General features: G+C 45.4%; 1 protein-coding gene across 5 annotated transcripts in view; it reads left to right on the forward strand.

Moving 5' to 3' along the window:
• The window catches only part of LOC109559516 (apolipoprotein L2-like), a 44,825-nt gene extending 27,209 nt beyond the window's left edge, over positions 1-17,616 (forward strand). For all 5 annotated transcript variants that reach the window (XM_070789722.1, XM_070789721.1, XM_070789723.1 and 2 more), the window contains 2 exons: positions 9,822-9,948; positions 12,824-17,616. In XM_070789722.1, the coding sequence (XP_070645823.1) occupies positions 9,822-9,948; positions 12,824-13,682 (986 nt within the window). In that variant the 3' untranslated portion in view covers positions 13,683-17,616. The remainder of the gene's footprint in view (positions 1-9,821; positions 9,949-12,823) is intronic.
• Positions 17,617-18,980: the final 1,364 nt, after the last annotated feature.

Genomic DNA, 18,980 nt, shown 5'->3' on the forward strand with positions numbered 1-18,980 from the left:
GAACCTCAGTCCATAGTTCATCAGGCACTCTATCAGATCTAGTTCCTTAAATCTATTTCTCACTTCCACTGTATAATCATAAGGGATTTGATTTAGGTCATACCTGAATGGTCTAGTGGTTTTCCCTATTTTCTTCAATTTCAGTCTGAATTTGGCAATAAGGAGTTCATGATCTGAGCCACAGTCAGCTCCCAGTCTTGTTTTTGTTGACTGTACAGAGATTGTCCATCTTTGGCTGCAAAGAATATAATCAATCTGATTTCGGTGTTGACCATCTGGTGATGTCCATGTGTAGAGTCTTCTCTTGTGTTGTTGGAAGAGGGTATTTGCTATGACCAGCACATTTTCTTGGCAAAACTCTATTAGTCTTTTCCCTGCTTCATTCCATGTTCCAAGGCCAAACATACTAGCAGACTGCTAATTAGTAAAAGGAAGTGTCTCAAAACTCGTAGACTGGCACCAGGCCGCTCAGCTACATGTATTTTGAGATAACATTGGCACAAGGTGAGTCATCCCAGGCCATAAACTATTGACATGAATCTTGAAGAAAGACAGATTTCCAAGCAAATACATAGTCTCAGTAACATAGCTTAAGAGAACATTTGCGTGAGTAAAACATACTGGTTTGTTGAGTAAAACACACTGGTTCGTCAAGTCAGTTCTGAGTCTTAGGTGAACCGACTTGAAGAAAAAGTCTAGGGTAAATCTGTAGTTCATTAACATAGCTTAAGAAAAGCATTTCCATGAAAAAAACGCGTTGGGTTGTGAAAGTTTTGAGAAAAGTTAAGTTCAGGTGGAATCAGGTATCATCATGGCAACACAGAATTTTAAAAGAAATCTCATTTTAATTTTGTATAGAGAAGGAGAAAAAAAATCTGACACTTGAAATTTGTTTCCTCCTGCCACTTGAGAGAGAGAGAGAAAAAATGTCTGACACTTGCAGCCTATTTCCTCCATTTGGGGGTGTCAGGAGAGTGTGTTCTCCTCTGTTCTGTCTCATCACAACAAAGATTTGGAGTGACGGACATTAAATCCCTTGGCGCGTCACAGCTCTGGGGTCTTGGACAGACTGTGTTATAGCTCTTAGAAAAATCAGTGTTACAGCTCCGTGTTACAGCTCTATTTTATTTAGAAAATAGCAGGGGAATCCATCCCTGAGGCGTGAGGGCATGCCGACCCAAAGATGTGAAGAGAAGAGAGTGGCGGAGTACACCAGCATGTGGGGTGGGGGTGGGGGGGTGGGGTGGGGGGGCGGTGGAGAGAGAGAGGGAGAGGGGGAGAGAGAGAGAGAGAGAGCCCTTTGGCTCCTCTTTTTATATGCTTTTTCCTCCGCCTGGGCCTGCCCTATGTAAATTGGTCTAGCCAGGAGCGCTGTTTGTTCTACCTGAGGTCCTCACTCTAGTCCTCGGACCTTCCTTTGACCTTCCTTTGACCTTCCTTTGACCTTCCTTTGTTCTATTTTCGAGGGCTTTTCCCATCCTTGTCTTTTAGACACCACCATTTTGGACTTCTGTTTCCTAACTGCCTAACAGGGGCCTCTAGCCTTCCTGCCTGTTACCCTCTCATTCCTTCCTTTTCTTTTAGGAGAATTATGTTGCCTAGGGAAAGGGGCATCATTCTCATTCTGTAACTGCTTCTGAGCTGAAAAGGGGCATTGTCCCTAAATTGGTGAGGCAACATATTCTCCTAACCCTCATATTGAGGGTCTCTGATCCAGGGCCCTGAAGTAGTACTTGGAAGAAGATGCCACAGTCATAGGAGTTTGAGCACAACCATTTGTAACTTAAAAGCCTTCATGTGGCTAGAAACAAATCCAGCTACATAGTTATAGATGCAGGGAGAAAACAGCAAAAACAGAACAATCAGAAGTATTGTAATTAGGAGAGTTTAAATTTAGAAATTGAGAACAATCGTGATCAGGTGTTTCATTTTCCTTCTCAGGAAGGAAAGTGGCAGCATTTAAGTTTCCACAGACTTTAAGATTAGTTATTGGTCCTTCTAACAACAATGACTGATATTTAAGAAGCCGACTGTCTACCATCCAACCATTAACCTTAGAGTTTAAGATTCCACTCACATAATGAGAAGTCAGTACAGTAAGATTTCACCCATTAATAATTTTAAGAGCTTCACATCCTAATCAATCTGATTTCAGTGTTGACCATCTGGTGATGTCCATGTGTAGAGTCTTCTCTTGTATTGTTGGAAGAGGGTGTTTGCTATGACCAGTGCGTTCTCTTGGCAAAACTCTATTAGTCTTTTCCCTGCTTCATTCCATATTCCAAGGCCAAATTTGCCTGTTACTCCAGGTGTTTCTTGACTTCCTACTTTTCCATTCCAGTCCCCTATAATGAAAAGGACATCTTTTTTGGGTGTTAGTTCTAAAAGGTCTTGTAGGTCTTCATAGAACCGTTCAACTTCAGCTTCTTCAGCGTTACTGGTTGGGGCATAGACTTGGATTACTGTGATATTGAATGATTTGCCTTGGAAACGAACAGAGATCATTCTGTAGTTTTTGAGATTGCATCCAAGTACTGCGTTTCGGACTCTTTTGTTGACTATGATGGCTATTCAATTTTTTCTAAGGGATTCCTGCCCGCAGTAGTTGATGTAATGGTCATCTGAGTTAAATTCACCCATTCCAGTTCATTTTAGTTCACTGATTCCTAGAATGTCGACGTTCACTCTTGCCATCTCCTGACTGGTTCCAAATAGGAAAAGGAGTACGTCAAGGCTGTATATTGTCACCCTGCTTATTTAACGTATATGCAGAGTACATCATGAGAAATGCTGGGCTGGAAGAAGCACAAGCTGGAATCAAGATTGCCAGGAGAAATATCAATAACCTCAGATATGCAGATGACACCACCCTTATGGCAGAAAGTGAAGAGAAACTAAAGAGCCTCTTGATGAAAGTGAAAGTGGAGAGTGAAAAAGTTGGCTTAAAGCTCAACATTCAGAAAACAAAGATCATGGCATCTGGTCCCATCACTTCATGGGAAATAGATGGGGAAACAGTGGAAACAGTGTCAGACTTTATATTTGGGGGCTCCAAAATCACTGCAGATGGTGATTGCAGCCAGGAAATTAAAAGATGCTTACTCCTTGGAAGAAAAATTATGACCAACCTAGATAGACATTACTTTGCCAACAAAGGTCCGTCTAGTCAAGGCTATGGTTTTTCCAGTAGTCATGTATGGATGTGAAGAAAGCTGAGCGCCAAAGAATTGATGCTTTTGAACTGTGGTGTTGGAGAAGACTCTTGAGAGTCCCTTGGACTTCAGGGAGATCCAACCAGTCCATTCTAAAGGAGATCAGTCCTGGGTGTTCTTTGGAAGGAATGATGCTAAAGCTGAAACTCCAGTACTTTGGCCACCTCATGCGAAGAGTTGACTCATTGGAAAAGACTCTGGTGCCGGGAGGGATTATGGGCAGGAGGAGAAGGGGACGACAGAGGATGAGATGGCTGGATGACATCACTGACTCGATGGACGTGAGTTTGAGTGAACTCCAGGAGTTGGTGATGGACAGGGAGGTCTGGCGTGCTGTGATTCATGGGGTCGTAAAGAGTCAGACACGACTGAGGGACTGAACTGAACTGAACTCACATCCTAATAAAGCAGTTTCAGAAATTACTCCTAGATAGTGTGGCCACCCACATGCCACTACATCTAACTCTCTGCTCAGGTATCCTATAGGCTGCTGGTGAGGCTCTTGGGTTGTGTCAAAACTCCCAAGGCCATACTTCTTTTAGTGACAAACAAATTAAATTCTGACTCTGTGGGCAAACTTATAGTGGGATCTTGCAGGACAGCAGTCTGAAGAGCCTTAAAAGCCTTAGATTGTATGTAGACCAAACCAGTTTGCTGGTTTGGGCTAGTTCAGTTTCAGTTATAAGTTTATATAAAGGCTGGGCAAGTTCCCCATAACCTGGAATCCAAATGCGGCAATAGCCTGTGATTCCTAAAAGTCCTCTCAATTGTCTTAAAGTCATAGGTAGGGGGATGATTTTAAAATATTTGGCTCATTCAGGAATTTCAGACAACAGAGTATAAGAATTAAGCACCACAGGGTGTAAAGGAACTACAGCCTCATTTATTAGTCGTAAATCCCGAACTAGTCTCCATTTATCATTTGACTTCTTTACACCCAAAATAGGAGTGCTGCATGGACGATTACAGGGAATTAATGGCCCCTGGTCCTTTCAATTGTCACTGATGGGTTTTAACCCTTCCTTAACCTTGGGCTTTAGTGGATACTGTTTTTGATGTGGAAATAAGTGTTGGTCTTTGAGCTTGATAACTACAGGAATAGCATTTTGTGCTTGACCCACAATTTTGTGTTTTTCTATCAGCCCACACTCCAAGATTTACATTTTGTTCAATTAATGGGATAGAAAGGGAGGGCTCCATATTCATGAAGATAGAGACATGGACCTTGCTCAGTAGATCTCTCCCCAAAAGGGGTGAGGGAGAATCTGGCATGATCAGAAACTCGTGTGAAAATAGCACAGAGTCCCAGTTACAGCTTAGAAGATGACAGAAATAATAAAGTTTGGCTAATCTAAACAGCCCCATATGGAAGTGGATCGGGGAGAAAGTGGGCCAGGGGCTTCAGTAAGCACAGAATAAGCTGCCCTGGTGTCCAAAAGGATATCAACAGATTGGGCCCCCACAGTTATTAATACCTGAGGTTCCTCAAGTATAATTAGGATGGGAGCTTGTGTGGAGATCCCCGGGCCCCTTCAGTCCTGATTATCTTGAGAGTCTGACCCCTGGGACCTACACCTGTGGAGGCAGTCTCTCCTCCAGTGCGGTCCCTTGCAGACCAGACATGGAGCCTGGGGTGGCTTAGATGCCTGAGGGCAATCCTGATTGAGGTGCCCCTCCTTTCCACAGTAATAGCAAGCCATCCCTTTTCACCTAGGTCCCTCCTGGTATTTTTCTCAAGCTGTTAAAGAATAGTTCTGACAGCCATTACAAGGGCTTCCACCTGTTCCTTGGTCTTTCTCTGCCTTTCCTTTTCCTCATATTCCCTGCCATAATAGGCTGTCTGAGCCAGTTGCAACAGATTATCTAAAGACTGATTTGGTCCATACATCTGTTTTAGTAGCTTAGGGTGGATATCTGGAGCCAACTGAGTGAGAAATCTATCTTTCAAGATCACTCTTCCCTCTTCACTTTCAGGATCAATCTCAGTGAATCTGCAAAGGGCTTCCTCAGTCTATCTAGGAATTTACCAGGAGCTTCCTTCTCTTCCTGTTCTATGTTTGCCAATTTGGCATAGTTTAAATCTTAGCACTTACTCACCTGAGTCCTTCAAGAACACGTCTCACAAAATGACTCCGATCCCCATCTTCCTTTAGCCATGTTATAATTCCATGTTATGATCTGGTTCTATAGTTGGGACCACCTGATTTCCAGTGGAGAAATCCTCTGGAATTCATCCTCCCTCTTCCCTACTGATTCATTACCAAGCCATTCATCTCCATAGGCAACAGCTTTCCCCCAAACTCGAGGTTTGAGTCAGGAGTTAGCATCTGTCGCAGAATTACATCTTTCCAAGTAAAGTCTTAAAGCAGAGTAGGGAGCTGAAAGTTTCATACCCAAATCGATACCCTTAGGACATAAATCTGGCATGTCTCACAGAGAGAAAAAGGGCAACACATATGCTACTTCTACCCATTCCTCTTGTTTTCTACAGAACCTGTTAATTGTAAAACAGTATTATAATTAAGAGACCCTCCAACCAGTCACCGTTCGCCATCCCCCAATGAATACCAGAGCCATGCAGTATCTCATAGGAAGATCAGGTGTGTCTTCTTTAAGCTCTGGGGATCAAATCTATCCCAGTTTTTCAAAGGAGTGAGGCTGGAATTGTTAGCTCCCATCTGTAAGAGAGAAATAAGTGACCAGCTCCATCTTTCTACCAGAGGCATCCCTTCCTGCTCTAGATGGGGATAGAGATAGGTCTTCCACCTAAGCTTCCTTTCCTGGCCAGAGTCAACCTATCTCTTACTGATGCAGGTATGCCACTACCGTCCCTCCCCATCTGCCACTGAGGCGGGTTGGAGATGCATTGGGGGTAGACCTGATGGCATCCCAGACTAATACCCAGTTCTTCGCCATTAAAGCCTTTGCTTGCCTCTGATGCCAACCTAGGTGCAATCAGAGTAACCTTCTGGAATGCCTCCCAACCTAAGACCACTAGGAGAAACAGTCATCTCCTGAGTGCCTGTGCACAACCCTGAGTATATTCCTGAACACAAAACTGGTAAATCATAAAGGGCTGAACATAAAATCAAGATGTTCCTTCCAAGCATCACCACACCAACATAAGTGATAGCAGAAGAGATGGTGAAGGGCTGGCCAGTGAGGAAGAAGTGATTTTGTCCTCTAGTTATTGGGGCCAATCCTTCCAGTTCATTCGCACAGTTTCCACAGAAAGAATATCTAAGGAGTTGGGACAAAAGCCACTGGAGAGCCTCCTCTGGTCCGCTAAAAGCTAGCATCACCAAAGGAAGAAGCCTGCTATACTTCCTATCTGAGTAACCTTTAACTGAGAGAGCTCCATCTAGCTTCCAAAATTTCGACTCCTAGCAAGGCTAGGCACTTCCTAACTACCAATCCAAGTTTGCGAACTAAGTAACAGTACACAGTAACAGCATAGATTACGAGTCACTTGAAAGTCTATGATCCTACAGATTAGGTTAGTAGTTCTAATTCCCGGGAAGTTATGAAACAGTCAAAGAGACTGGAAAGTTTGATGGAGAAAGGTGAATTCGGTCCATACACTTTGTCCATCTCTGGCCGTTCCCCTGGAGGAGACATTGGGTGCCTCTTGACATTAGCAGGTCGGTATAATCCCCCCAATGGGGTTTCTGCCATAAGCTGTGTGAGGTCACCTTGGAACCACAGATTAGGACACAGCTCTTGCTTCACACATGTGTATCTCTTTCAGTCAGTCACACACACAAGCACACCATAGAGTTATTAAAGTACAGCAGAAAATGTGTTTTTTAGGAGAAGAAAGAACTAGAGCTCCAAGCATCCTTACCTTGTCCTGAAGAATCCTAGATGAGCCCCCAAGATGAAAAGTTGCTGACCGTGAAAGACACTGGAATTCTTGGCCTCCAGAGGAGAGTAATTCAAACCAGGGCCAGTGACAAGGCTTGATCGCTCAGAGCTTTTGTGTAATAAAGTTTTATTAAAGTATAAAAGAGATAGAGAAAGCTTCTGACATAGACATCAGAAGAGGGCAGAAAGAGTACCCCCCTGCTAGTCTTTAGCAGGAAGTTATATACATACTAGCAGACTGCTAATTAGTAAAAGGAAGTGTCTCAAAACTCATAGACTGGCACCAGGCCGCTCAGCCACATGTATTTTAAGATAACATTGGCACAAGGTGAGTCATCCCATGCCATAAACTATTGACATGAATCTTGAAGAAAGGCAGATTTCCAGGCAAATATATAGTCTCATTAACATAGCTTAAGAGGACATTTCCATGAGTAAAACATACTGGTTTGTTGAGTAAAACATACTGGTTTGTCAAGTCGGTTCTGAGTCTTAGGCAGAACCTACTCAAAGAAAGACAAAGTCTAGGGTAAATACATAGTTCATTAACATAGCTTAAGAAAAACATTTCCATGAGAAAAACAAATTGGGTTGCTCAAGTTTTGAGAAAAGTTAAATTCAGGTGGAATCAGGTATCATCATGGCAACACAGAATTTTAAAAGAAACCTCCTTTTAATTTTGGATGATGATGATGATGATGTTCACAAGTCGCTCACAAGTCGCTCAGTCGTGTCCAATTCTTTGTGACCCCATGGACTATATAGTCCATGGAATTCTCCAGGCCAGAATACTGGAATAGATAGCATTTCCCTTCTCCAGGGGATCTTCCCAACCCAAGGATCGAACCCAGGTCTCCCTCATTGCAGGCGGATTCTTCACCAGCTGAGCCACAAAAATCTGACACTTGTGGTTTGTTTCCTCCTGCCACTTAAGAGAGAGAGAGAGAAATGTCTGCCACTTGCAGCCTGTTTCCTCCATTTGGGGGCTTCTAGCCTTCCTGCCTGTTACCCTCTCAGTGTCTCCAACCTGAGTTAACCTACAGAGGAATAAAAAAACCAAGAAGGGGATGGATAAGCATCCTTGAGTCCCATAGAGTCCAAGGGGTCTGTTCCCTCAGCCTCCTTCCTGTCTGTCTCCTCAGAGAGCCACAGCAAGGTATTCACTTCCTCCCCCTCCAGCCCCCTAAGCCCAGCTAATGATTCATAAGTGAGGCCAGGACAACCCACAGGGAGGGGGGACAGCAGATGGAGTCCCCGAGGCCAGGCAGAAAGTGGAGAGGAGATCCCCCAGCATCTCTGGGCCTTCTCCTGCCCTCTCCCTTTTCCGATCCTCCTCCTTCTCCCAGACCCTGAGGCATCACCACAGAGGCTGCTTCCTCTGGCTCTCCCCCTGCCACCAGCCTAGTCTCTTTTTAAGGATCAGTAGACTCTGAACTGAACCCCAAACTGAGCTTTGCCACCTCCCACCTGTGTGACCTGGATTGCCTTACCTGAACTCACCTGTAAAATGAAAAGAATATTACCTTTTGTTGTTATAAGAATCAAATACAATGTGTGTCCATGGCCTGGGCCATTCTGACAAAGGTTTGTATAGTCAAAGCTATGGTTTTTCCGGTAGCCATGTACGGATGTGAGGGTTGGACCATAAAGCAGGCTTAGCCCCAAAGACTTGATGCTTTCAAATTGTGCTGTTGGAGAAGACTCTTGAGAGTCCCTTGGACTGCAAGGAAATCAAACCAGTCAATCCTAAAGGAAATCAGTCCTGAATATTCATTGGAAGGACTGATGCTGAAGCTGAAGCTTCAATACTTTGTCCTCTGATGCAAAAGCTGACTCATTTAAAAAGACCCTATTGCTGAGAAAGTTTGAGGGCAAAAGGAGAAAGGGGTGACAGAGGATAAGATGGTTTGATGGCATCACTGATTCCATGGATATGAATTTGAGCAAACTTCAGGAGATTGTGGAGGACAGAGGAGCCTGGCATGCTGCAGTACACAGGGTTGCAAAGAGTCGGACAGGACCTATCAACTGAACAACAACAAGCGTGGCCTGGGCCACATAGTAGGCCCTGCCCAGTGCAGTGCTGTCCCTTCTACTTGAAATATGTTAGTTCCAGGTGGAAACCTCTCCCCCTCCTCCGGGATCTTCCTTCCTCCATGCTGTGTTCGGGCATCTGTTCAGTGCTCCCATATATAAACACCTGTTTACCAGGTGTGATTGCCTCAGACAGTACTCAGTACTGGCTCTATTGATCTCAAACACCCCTGCAGAGACCCAGGTGCTCAGTTATTTCTCCCACTCACTCCCACCCCAATCAATCAATACACAGTTAGTGCTGTGGGTTTCTTCCATGTGTGCCCTGGATTCCTTTCACTCTTAGTGAAGCAGAATAAATAAGAAAAATTAACAGCTCTTTATGCTGCAGGAAAGAGAGGGGGGAAGATTTCTGATATCTCTCCTTCAAATAAGGATACCAGTCTTATTGGATTAGGGCCCCCCACTTGTTATCTCATTTCACTATAATTATCTCCTTAAAGGCCCTATCTTCTACTAGTCATGGGGGTGGGGAGTTCGAGCTTCAACTTATGAATTGGGTAGGAGGTGGACACAGTCCACCCATAACCCCAGGTGAATCCATCAACAGGAACCCCAGATGACTGCTACTCAGGAAGATTAACCAGTTTATACTCAATACCATTTAGATTCTGTCATTATTTCCTCTAATCTTTTTTTTTTTCCATCTAGAGAGTGAAAACTTTTTTGAGGATATCATTCAGTATTTAAAGGACTCAGTGAGCAGAGAACAGCTGGAACTCCTGCTCACTGAAAAGGAAGCCTGGGAGACTTTTGTGGCTGAGGCTAATTTGTCCAGGTAATATGCATGGGTGCATCAGAAATGTCACCTGTATCCCCCTGCACCAGGGTAGCTTCCTCCTGGCAGGCACACCTCTTCCAGGCAGGACTATGGTTGGTGTCGAGGATGTTCCTTCTCAAGATTCCATGAGGAATGTTTCCTCCATGTCATTTTCTGGTAGTGAACAGTCTCAGGTTGAGAAGAGATGAAATGTGCAAAGAAGGGGGCAGGTTACATGGCCTTGGACAAGTTATCAATCTACTCTTGGCCTTAGTTTCTTCATTTGTTCAGTTTTATTGTGAGGACACTGAGATCATGCATGCAAAGTGCTTCCATAATGACTGACACAGAGTAGGTGTGCCATGCAGTGCTTAGTTGCTTCAGTCTTGTCCGACTCTTTGCAACCCCATGGGTTACAGCCCACCAGGCTCCTTTGTCCATGGAATTCTCCAGGCAAGAATACTGGAGTGGGTTGCCATGCCCTCCTCTAGGGGATCTTCCCAACCCAGGGATCTAACCCAGGTTTTCTGCATTGCAGCTCAGATATTGTCTGAGCTACCAGGGAAGCCCAAGAATACTGGAGTGGGTAACCTATCCCTTCTACAGGAGATCTTCCTGACCTGGGAATCAAACTGGGGTCTCCTGCATTCCAGGCAGATCCTTTACCAGCTTAGCTACAAGGGAAGCCCACAGAGTAGGTGCTCAATGTTAACTTTTAAAATAAGCTTTTTGGGAAGAGACAGGGGCCAAGGTCCTTTCTCCTGGTGATGAAAACCAGATGGGACCCTATTTAGGATAAGTTGGAAAATCCTGACACCATCACTTTGTGTTCCTGGGGATTCTGACTAGAGTGCTTTCATTCCCCATCTTAGGGATTGTACCAACCCTGCAGGATCCTGCTGGCCCATATGGCAGAGAGGCTGGAGAGGAACTGGATGGAGCTGGTGGGGTCCTGGCTCTAGCCCTGCCTAGCTCTGGGGCTCTGGGCTTATGTCTTGGAGCCCCAGATCTGTCCTGTGTCCAATGGGAATAGCAATTCAATCTGATGGATTGTGGTGGTGGCATCAGAGTGAATTGCAGGGTCAGAGGTGGGGAACCAAATGGAATCATCTCGTCCAAAGGCCCAGGGAGGCCTGGACCAGGGTCAGACCCAGGGGTAATGGTGGAGCAGAGGGTCCAGGTTGGAGGACAAGTAGGCAGGCTTGGGCAGCAGAGCCAGGACTAGAGTGAGGAGAGTGGGCCCCGAGGACACAGAACTGAAGGGACTGTGACCCTAGCAGAGGTCCCCTGAGTTGGGGTCGGGGGGGCGGGCATTTCTTCCCTCCCTGACAGGATCCCCTCATGCTGGGCTAGAGGGCCCTGGGTGACCATGTCTGCACACCCTGCCTGGGACCTGGCTTCTCATTCCATCTGGGACCCTCTTCTAATCTACATGGAGCCTCTCTGACAGTGGAAGGATGTGTGGCTCAGGGAGCCCTCCAGAGTCACAATGAGTGGCTGTGATTGTGTGTCATTTGAGGGATTCTCAGGAGCCTCACACATCCCCACCAGAGGAAAACACTTCCTCTACCATCTCTGCAAGTGCTGGTCTCTTCAAGCTCAGCCATTCAGATGGGTGTTTCCTCGAGTCTCTTGAATCTTTTGAGGTTCCATAAAGTTGTACATAGACTTGGAGAGCAGGTAGTTGAAGTTGTCACAGATAAAGTGTGAGTTAGACTGGTGATCCCTGAGAAGTCAGGGTGCTGGGTGCTGGGTCAGGAGTCAGGGAGGTGGGCTGGAGAGTCCAAGGGAAACAGGCTCACAGCACATCTCCTGGTTCTCTGTCACTTGGGGCAGTGGATAGACTGAGTGACCTGCAACTGGGGAAGGCCAAGGTTACCAGGCTTGGGGGAGAGCAGATGCCAGGCAAAATGACCTTCAAGGGTCCTTATAGCTCTGAGTAATGTGTTTCAAAAAAATTCTATGTACACTGAGTTAGCCAATCTGTAAATTGCAAGGGCACAGTCCCCAGGACTGTCCTTACATTAGACACCAATGGCAAGTTTGGGGGTTCCCAAAGCTACTCGAAGGTCTGAGAATTCCCTAAAGGGATGCACAGAACTCACTGAAAGCTTCATGATCCCAGTTACAGTTTATTACAGGGAAGGATGAAGGTTCCCATCAGCCACAGGGCAGTCTGGGCGGGTTTCACACACGAAGCTTCCATTTTCATCAGGATGCATTACTGTCCTGGATTCAGTGTGTGGCAGGACACACGGAACACTGCCCACCAGGGACCCTCACCCTATTTAACAAAAAGTTATCCTGACCTGTTTTCTCCAGCCCCCACCCAGAGGTCAGACTAATGCCCTAGAGTTCAGCTCCTCCAGAGGTCAGAACTGATACCATGTGACCCAAAGCCCCATTACATCACTTTGTCAGACTGTCCAGTGTCTAAAGTCCCAAGTGGAGGAGGACATTCCTATCAGCCAGAATAGTCTAGGGGCTTAAGGACCACTTTCCAGTAGCCAAGGGCAAAGAGCAGGTTGACTCCTCACTAGACACTGAGACCCTTGAATGAAGGTTTTCTCCTCCAATCCCACTTCTCTTTGTTTCTCTGTGGCGTTCACACTCTAGAAACCCTTTGGAAGTGTTGGTGTTGACCTGCCTCTGAGGCATCTTTATCAAATACCTCTCTGAAGTTAAGCATATTCTAAGATGACCATTGCCGATTTTTTCCATGACTGAATAAAGTATATGGAGCGTCTACAATATCCAAACATGTTTAATGTTGAAAAACATTTTACATTTGTAAAATTCTTTCCTTGTGATTTGTAATAATATATCTGTGGTTTACGCAGGATAGCTCTTGTCAAGCCTATTTTATGGACTCCCTTGATGTTCACTGTTACAGGGAAGAGGCAAATGTACTACATGAATATCTGCTGGAGCTGAAAACAGACTTGGTAGAGGAGGACCAAGACAGGCCACAACAAGACCAGCTGGACAGGAAGAGGTTTTTGGAGGAATTTCCTCGGGTGAAACAGGAGCTGGAGGAGACCATAGCAAAGCTCCATGCGCTGGCAGACAAGGTCGACAAGGTGCACAGGGACTGCACCGTCACCAACGTGGTGGCCAGCTCTGCGGGCGCTGTGTCTGGCGTCCTGACCATCCTTGGCCTGGCTCTGGCACCCATGACAGCGGGCATCAGTCTGGGACTCTCGGCCACTGGGTTAGGGCTGGGAGCGGCGGCTGCTGTGACCAGTGTGTCCACCAGCATTGTGGAACACGTAAGCAGGTCATCAGCAGAAACCGAAGCCAGTCGCCTTGGGCCAATAGCTATCAATGAAGAGGAGGCGTTTGCAGAGGTTTTATGTAAGAGGACACCCCAGATCGTTTCCTCTACAAAGAACCTCATCCAAGCCTTGAAAGGCATTGGGAAAAATGTTCGTGCCATCAAGCTGGCCAAAGTCAACCCTCGCTTAGCATCCCACGCTAAGCGCTTCATGACTGTGGGGCAAGTCTCCGCCCGAAGCAGCAAGCAGGTGCAGAGAGCATTTGGAGGCACGGCTCTGGCAATGACCAAAAGTGCCCGGATCGTGGGTGCAGCCACGGCAGGTGCTGCCCTCCTGGTGGATGTGGCCTTCCTGGTGAAAGAGGCAAAGCACTTGCACGAAGGGGCAAAGACAGAGTCAGCGGAAAGGATGAGGCAGATGGCCAAGGAGCTGGAGAAGAAATTGGAAGAGCTCATCCGGACCTATGAGAGTCTGTAGGAGGGCTGGACTTGGCCCTTACCAGGACAGTGTGGGAGCAGGGACATGTGTGGGGCCAAGAGAAGAAGGCACCGTGTTAGAGGGGAAGCAAGACAAAGAGGGGGAAACTGGGTGGTCTCCTGACTTGTTTTAGACTATTGTCTGGACTATGCCATTTTCCCAAAGGAATAGAAATCCTTAAACCCTCTTGTATTCAAAACATGTCATTTTCTTCCCTAAATTCTCCCTCTTGGCTCAAGATGAATCACAAAGCTTCAAGTACCACTGTTCAAAAAGTATTTTTTAAAAATACAGAATAAGTGTCACCAATTTGTTCATGTCTCTAGATCTGTTTCCTCTGCGTTTATCTTTAAAAACCTTAATAGGAAACCAACACCTTTTTATTTGCCCAACAATCACATGATCAGGGAGCCTAGTTCATGACACCAGCCCTGACCTCTTGCTGTCCCTCCAACTGTCCTTTGTTGGCATGTAGAGGGGAGAGGCTGTGACACAGCGGCACGTATGACCTCTCTCGCTCTGATTTCTGCATCCCTCCATGGTGCCCTTCTGAGCGTTTCACCAAAGATCTATATCACCTCGAGGGGACCCCAGGAGGAAAACAAACAGAACTTTCTAGCGTCTGTGTTCCTTGAGTTTTCTACATTGAAGAGTGGTTGATTTCCAACATCATGTTAGTTTCAGGTATATAGTACAGTGATTCTGTTATGTATATATACAGAGTCAGATTCTTTTATCTTATAGGTTATTACAAAATACTGAGTATAGTTCCCTGTGCTATACGGTAAGTCCTTGTCAGTTATCTATTTTATATATAGTAGTGTTTATCTGTTAATTCTAAACCTCTAATTTATCCCACCACACCCCTTCCCCTTCAGTAACCATAAATTTTTGATTAGCAGTAATTATTTGATGTTCTACTACATGTTTTTTTGTTTTTTTTCCCAGAGGGGATTGGGGGTTGTTTCTTTTTTCAGCAAAAACTCCTCTACATCCTGTTTCCTCCTTTACCTCTTTGGAACAGCCCTGCAGAGCTCCCAAGAGACTGGCTCTTGGCCTGGTCTCAGTAAGGTCACTGAATTAATAGAAAGTAATTCTCAACTTTGAGGTTGTGCTTTTCTTCAGTGGACAGTACTGAGTGATGGATGGATTGATGGTGAGGAACTGGCTTCTGCAGCTGCGGGAGGGCCAGACAGGTGTGAAGTCTGCCAGCCAGGCTGTCTGCCTGGGACAGCAGAACTTTCAGGTCCAGGATGAATCTGCAGTCCAGGGCAGAATTTCCTCCTTTTGCCAGATCTTTAATGTAAACACTCCTGCAAGGAATCCTTTGCCTTTTAAGGCAGCATGTTCACAGATTTCCCGGATTAGGGTATGGACATCTCTGGAAAGCAGACAACAGCCCCTGAGTGGCCACCGCCCTTCCTATTCATTCATTCTCTCATTTTTCCCCACGTGGTCCACCTAAGGGCTAGGCCTGTGCTGAGGACTGGGGGCATAGAGGGTGGCCACCGTGGAGCCTGAGGCAGTCAGAGAAACAAATGGCTGCGGTACAGAGTGGAGGTTGGGTTCAGAAGACTTTGGGGACACGGTGGGCGGTACAATCCAGGAGGAGAGGACAGGAAGGCTGCCTTGTAAGGAGCGGGGAGCATGTCTGTGGGAACAGGGACTGTGCCAGGGCTTGATGGAAGCCATGGCTAGAAAGGAAGGGGACCCTCTCTGCTGTCAGATGTACTCCGGCCCTCGGTGCCAGGAGGGGAGGGAATCGGGTTCTAGGAAATCAGACTCTGATGTACCAAGGAGTGAAAAGCAAAATTCCCAAGATTTCTGAAGAAAACAATGGAGACCTGAAGTGATTGCTGAGGGGCCTCTGGTTAACACTTGACCCCCTCCCTGCTCCCACCTGCTCATTTTATTATCAAGTGTGTGTGGGTTTGAGAAGCAGAGACAGGTGGAGAGTTCAGGCTCGTTTGCTCAGCCCTTCGTCTCACAGACAGTGGCTGGAGAGGGGCCCAGCCAGGCCCTCCTGCCAAGGGGCCCACTTGAGCCTGGGGTGTTGCCAAGGACCGCTGGGCTGGGCCTCATTGCACGGGTGATGCCTATAAAGGCCTCTCCTCTCATCAGCCTTCTCTGCAGCACTCCGAATTCACTTCCTCCAACTGCTAAGTGCTAGGGGCGCCCCTTACAGGGAAGCCTGTAAAGCAGATTCAGGCTCCCACCATGAAGCTGAGTGAATGGGGTGGGGGAGGGGGTTGGGAGGGCTGTGGAGTTCAAAGCCTCCTCTCCTCTGCTGTCACATTAGGGTGCTTCCCACCCTTGGCCCTGGCCCAAGGCCATCAGGTTGGGAGAAATCCTGCCCAACGTTACAAAGCCCTGGTTACTTCACTTCTTGCTGCCATTAACCACTTATGCAGCCCATTCGAGAAAAATCTCCAGAAAAGTAACAACTATGTCTGCCAGTTCACCACACTATCCCCAGTGTATCCACAGGTCTGGCACTCGTTGGGGGCACAGTAAATGCCCCTCTTCCTTCCTTCAATTATTGCATATTAATTAGTCTACAGTGTGGCAGGCAGGTGCTAGGCTGAGATTTGGGCCTTTGGGACCTTTCTTCACTTTACAGCTGAGGAAAGGGAGACTCAGAGAGGTTAAGTGACTTGCCCAAGGTCACACAGCAGGTAACAGAGTAGGTATTTGGACACACTTCTTCTACCTGGCTCTTTTCCACTTGACCCCAAGTATTGCAGTGTGAAAGTGTGGAGGCAAGGAGAGGGGGTGGCCTACTGAGGTGATGGCCAGAACAGCAGAAGATGAGGTGGGACAAATGGGCTGGGGCAGGGTTATGATGAGCATCGAAGGTCAAGGGAGGGATCCATAGGATTTGGCCTTCATCTAGTGGGCCACAGGGACCAGGGGTTTGTTTCTGCTTCAGGTCCTTATTCAACTAAAGTAGTCTCAGGGAGGGGCTTGTCACAGCGTTCAGTTTTCTCATCTGAGAAATGGTACAAATATATGATGTTTTAGTAATCCCAGTGGAAAGTCTGAGTGAAACATACCAGGGCTAAAATCCACATGTTTGTGTTTTTTGCAGTTTATTTATTGTAGCTGATTTCTAGTATCATAGTGTCGTAGTTGGAAAGATGCTTGATATGATTTCAGTTTTCTTAAATTTACCGAGGCTTGCTTTGTAATCCAGCATGTGATCTATCCTGGAGACAGTTGCGTATACATTTGAAAAGAGTTCATTTTCTGCTGCTTTCAGACGGAATGCTTTATAACGTCCATCTGGTCTAATGTGCCATTTAAAGCCTGTGTTTCCTTATTAATCTTCCATCTGCATGATCTGTCCATTGGTGTAAGTGGAGTGTTAAAGTCCCCCACTAGCTCAGATGGCAAAGAATCTGCCTGCAATGCAGGAGACCCACGTTTCATCCCTGGGCTGGCAAGATCCCCTGAAGAAGGGAATGGCTAGCCACTCCAGTATTCTTGCCTGGAGAATTCCATGGACAGAGGAGCCTGGTGGGCTACAGTCCATGGGGTAACAAAGAGTCAGACACGACTGAGCTACTAACACACACACATAATTTTGTTACTGTCAGTGTCTCCTTTTATGTCTGATAACTTTTGCCTTATATATTGAGGTGCTCTTACATTGGGTGCATACAAATGTACAATTCTTATATCTTCTTCTTGGATTGAACCCTCAATCATATGTAGTGTTCTTCTCACTGCTAATTTAAAATGGATAACCAACAACGATCTACTGCATAGCACATGGAACTCTGCTGGATGTTATGTGGCAGTCTGGATGGGAGGAGAGTTTGGGAGAGAATGGATACATGTATATGCATGGCTGAACCCCTTTGCTATTTATCTGAAACTATCACAACATTGTTAATTGGCTATACCTCAATAAAAATAAAAGTTAAAAAAGTCATAGGTAGTGTCCTTCTTTGTCTCTTGTAACAGTCTTTATTTTAAAAGCTATTTTGTCTGAGTATTACTACTCCAGCTATCTTTTTCATATGTATATAATTCTATTTATTAGTTTCTTTTATTTTTGTTTGTGCTGGGTCTTTGTTGCTGTGTGGGCTTTTCTCTAGTTGCAGCGAGTGCGGACAACTCACTAGTGGTGTGTAGGCTTCTCATTGTGGCAACTTCTCTTGCTGAGGGCCACAGGCTCTAGGGCACACAGGCTTCAGTGGGCTCTGTAGTTGCAGCTCTCGGACTCTCTAGGGCTCAATAGTTGTGATACACCGGCTTAGTTGCTTCCCAGTATGTGGGATCTTCCAGGATCAGGTACTGAGCTTGTGTCTCCTGCATTGGCAGGCAGATTCTTTACCACTGAGCCACCAGGGAAGGCCCCACACTCCAGCTTCCTTTTGCTTTCCATTTGCTTGGAATATCTTTTTCCATCCCATCACTTTCAGTCTATATGTGTCTCTAGATCTGAAGTGGGTCTCTTGTAGACAGCATAAATATTGGTCTTGTTTTTTTTTTTTTTTTTTGAATGTAAAAGCAAAGATTTTTATTAGTATTAAGGCTGAAATGCACATATTTTTTATTCCCTAATGCCTTTTGGTATTTATTTAAATTTGGTATGCATGCAATTTCTCCTATTGTTTTTTTTTTCTTTTTTTTTTAAATTTTATTTTATTTTTAAACTTTACATAATTGTATTAGTTTTGCCAAATATCAAAATGAATCCACCACAGGTATACATGTGTTCCCCATCCTGAACCCTCCTCCCTCCTCCCTCCCCATACCATCCCTCTGGGTTGTCCCAGTGCACTAGCCCCAAGCATCCAGTTTTTTTATCCATTCAGCCAATCTATGTCTATTGGTGGAGCATTTAATCAGTTTACATTCAAGGTAATTATTGAGATGAGTGTTCTTGTTTTGTTGTTTTGAATTTGTTTTAATAGGTCTTTCTTTTCCCTTTTCCTCTTTTGTTCTCTTATGATTTGATGACTATCTTCAGTCTTGTGTTTTGATTTTTTTTTATTTTTTGTGTGTAAACTCATATATTTTTGATTTGTTACCTTTAGGTTTTGGTATAGCAGTCTGTATATATATATATAATCATTTTAAGGTGGTCTCTTAATTTCAAATGCATTTAAATACCTTGCGTTTACACGCTCCTCCTGATTATTCATTTTGGTATCATATTTGTATGTGAATAGTTTCCTGCCTTTACTGTATGTTGGCATTCACCAGTGAGCTTTTCCATGTCATAATTTTTCTTAATTCCTAATTGTGGTCTTTTGCTTTCCCTTGAGAAATGCTTTAGTATCTGTTGTG

Source organism: Bos indicus, chromosome 5, assembly GCF_029378745.1.
Source record: "Bos indicus isolate NIAB-ARS_2022 breed Sahiwal x Tharparkar chromosome 5, NIAB-ARS_B.indTharparkar_mat_pri_1.0, whole genome shotgun sequence".
Taxonomy (NCBI): domain Eukaryota; kingdom Metazoa; phylum Chordata; class Mammalia; order Artiodactyla; family Bovidae; genus Bos; species Bos indicus.